At 36.9% G+C, this 3678-nt stretch overlaps 1 protein-coding gene across 1 annotated transcript in view; it reads left to right on the top strand.

Moving 5' to 3' along the window:
• Positions 1-1504: 1504 nt before the first annotated feature.
• The window catches only part of LOC311244182 (acidic mammalian chitinase-like), a gene marked incomplete at both ends in the record, with an annotated part of 63766 nt that continues 61592 nt past the window's right edge, over positions 1505-3678 (top strand). The window contains one exon of the mRNA XM_084333589.1: positions 1505-1564. Coding sequence (XP_084189715.1) covers positions 1505-1564 — 60 coding nt within the window. The remainder of the gene's footprint in view (positions 1565-3678) is intronic.

Below are 3678 nucleotides of genomic sequence, written 5' to 3' on the forward strand. Positions count from 1 at the left end.
TGAACTAATAGGGAGGTGTAGTGGTTACGTCATTGACGTTTTTCGTGTTCCACCCTTTGTCCAACGCAAAAGAACAAATAAAGCATGAACATTGGCATGGTGTACTTTTCTGTGCTTATTCATCCACAATCTATAGCTCAACATGAAAATATTCGCAATTAAACATGAAAAAAATTGCCAAATTGTATTTCAAACTAAAATGCTTAAACAATAATGTTAGTGATAGAAGGGAACTCGTTTTGTGCAAAAATGGAAAGCTTTTTAATTTCCATGCGGCAGAATTGTTACAATAGCCGATAATCCATTTTCCCAATGATAAATCTCTATATGGGTGGAACAACCCATATTGTTGGGGGGGGGGGGGGGGGGGGGGTACGTTAGGATGATTCCAAGGGCACAGCACTGGGGGCGGGGGGGGGGGGGGGGGGGGGGGGGGGCAGAGAACACTATTATTATCTTTTTATTAATATGGTTTTATTATTATCCTAAAGTAAGTTAATGTAGTTGACTCAAAAGTATAATTGCCTGTATTACAAAAAAACGTCACAAAAGAAACAAACAGGTGCTTGTTACTCTGTTTGACAGAATGAGCACCCCTCCCTTCTTTCATTGCATGGTTCAGTCTAGGGCTGTCCCCGGCTAAGGATTTGGATAGTCGACTATGATTGGCCAAAATTAGCCGTTAGTCGAATATTAGTAAAAAAAAAAAATATATATATATATATATATATATATTTTTTTTTTTTATCATTCCATTTGGGCTGTGGGGGGTGCTTAATGTCTGAAGGAGTCGACTGAAGGCTTCTTGTCCTCTGCAAAAGCATGCAATTTGTCCACTGATGGATAAATCTTGATATTGTCTACTAGTCTAGTGTGTTCATTAGATGGGTGAAATCCTCTTTCAGTGCCTCTGTGCCTGTTTTTGTAGGCAGTTAGCCTCTGGTATGCGTGCCATTAGCGTTAGCCACGCTTCTAGGCCTCTTTTCTTTTGGAAAGAATGATACAAAAAATATATAATTTTTTTTTTTATAATTTTTTTTTTATTTGTATTCGACTAAGAGGTTGGCAGTCGACTACGGCTCCTTTCGACCGATTAGTCGACTAATCGACTAATAGGGGTCAGCCCTAGTTCAGTCCATACACAGCAGCGCACAGCTTGAACAGAGCAAACTGACAGGAAAATATCCTCTACAGCTCATGAATCAGGAGCTCAGAAACGATAGAAAAAACGTCAGCAAGAGGAAAATAATAAAAGAGCCAGAGGTCGACAGCTAGTCACCAAGTATTTTCACAAGAAAGGTATTTATTCACAGAACTTGTTTTGAAGCCCATAACAGCTTGGCCAATATTTTGTGGCTGACGTTAGCTACCTGTTGCTATCAAAAATTAGATGAGTGTAGATGAGCCCAGTGAATTTGTATCCAGCAGCTATGCCCATTTGCTATGGCTAGCTAACCTAACCTGTATAATGTTACATGCTAATCACATCTGCTCTAATGCACAGATGCGGCTTCAGGAGCAGTACCCCTTCCCTCAGGCCAGCTCCCGGTTGAAGGAGAGGGAGGTAAGCAGCAGGGCTTGGGGTTAACAAACAGATTTTAAATATGCTTACCATGCATTTAATACAACTTTAGGTAATATTCACATTTAATTACTCTAGTTATTCCAGTAATTGCAATACCATTGACCACTGGCACATTAAATTGAGGTTGTTACAGTAGCTATAGCTAGATTTGAGCAATTGGAAAATATCTATACAAATTATTATTATTATTATTATTATTATTATTATTATTATTATTATTATTATTATTATTATTATTATTATTATTATTATTATTATTATTATTATTATTATTATTATTATTATTATTATTATTATTATTATTATTATTATTATTATTATTATTATTATTATTATTATTATTATTATTATTATTATTATTATTATTATTATTATTATTATTATTATTATTATTATTATTATTATTATTATTATTATTATTATTATTATTATTATTATTATTATTATTATTATTATTATTATTATTATTATTATTATTATTATTATTATTATTATTATTATTATTATTATTATAACAATTAAGAGATAGCTCAAGCTGTACTGTGTTATTACTATTATAGGGCATTTTTATAAATTATGTACACTATGGATACTCTAGACTAGAGCCAGGGCCCTCGAGCAAGGCAGTCAACGAGGAGAGCAGAGGTGAAGAGGCAGAAGTACCAGTACAAGAAGAAGTTGAGGACCATGAAAGCAGCACAGATGAGGAGGAAGCAGCTATGGACAGTCAATGTCAGGGACAAAGTGAGGCTCCGACACAGGATTCCACAGACACTGAGCCACCTGTAGTGGTGTCTGAGGTAGAAGATCTGCTATTGAATTTAATTGAAAACCTTTATTTATCCCCGAGGGGAGATTCAGATGTCCATTACAGCATAACAGCAATTTAAAAACAGTAAAAACAGTTATGGCGCTTTTCCACTGCATGGTACCTACTCTACTCTACTCTACTCTACTCGGTATTTTCGGTTTTCCATTACCAAAGTACCTGGTACTACCTGGTACCAGGTACTTTTTCGGGTACTTTTTTAGTCCCTGCTCGACTCTGGTTCCAAGCGCGAGCCAAGCGGGTAGAACTGGTACCATAAATGTCACGTGAAAAACTGCAGACCACTGATTGGTCAGAAGAGAGACGCGTCACTGTTTGGAGAGTCTGAACGAAAACAGAAAGCCGCCATCTTGAATGTCTCGCATAGGATTTCATTATGGTTGCAGCAGGCACAAGTTCAATAAACAAACAATACAGTCACTGTGTATTCTGCCTCATTTATTGATTAAACAAAACCAACGTCAACACAATTTGCCACCGAGCGGAGAGTTTAGTCTCGCAAAAAGATCGCTGACTTGTTAAGGCTTAAGCTTATGTTGTGCTGATGTTGTGCTAGCGTTTTAGCATGGCTATCGTACATAGCGCGATCAATATAACTCGCTATTGATTGTTTGTATGAGTAACGTTAATGCTAATAGAATAGACACAACGTGAGGTAATCACCATCCATTTTAAACCGGTTATTACCTAATGCTAACGTTAGCAAATAGACGCGACTGGTAACGTTACAGCTTGTTAGCCTAATGCTAACGTTAGCATAGACAGCCTAGCTAACGTTAACGCTTGTAGAATAGACACAATGAGAGGTAACGTTAGCGTTATCAGAATAGACACAACGAGAGTCTCGTTAATGTTGTTATTGATTGATTGATTGATTGAAAACTGTGTTTTACTCTGGCTTGCGCCTACTAGCTCATGACACGGACATAGCTATGCTGGTGGAGCTCTCACAGAGCTATGGAGCTCTCAGCTGTACACCAGCAGCCCCGCCTCCCCACACGGAGACAAACTGAGTACTTTATTTTAGTACCTGCAGTGGAAAAGGAACGAAGTACCAGGTACCTAAAGCGAGTAGAGTAGAGTAGAGTAGAGTAGAGTAGGTACCATGCAGTGGAAAAGCGCCATTAGTGGAAACAGTTAATACATAACATACACTTATTAGTATGTGTTAAAAACAAGATGGACAAATACATAGGGATAAAAAGAGCTAAAAGTGGTGAAAAGAAAAAGAAACAAGTCCAATCATGATGTTAAATAATTAAAT

This window comes from Notolepis coatsorum (genome assembly GCF_963971535.1).
Source record: "Notolepis coatsorum genome assembly, chromosome: 17".
Lineage (NCBI taxonomy): Eukaryota > Metazoa > Chordata > Actinopteri > Aulopiformes > Paralepididae > Notolepis > Notolepis coatsorum.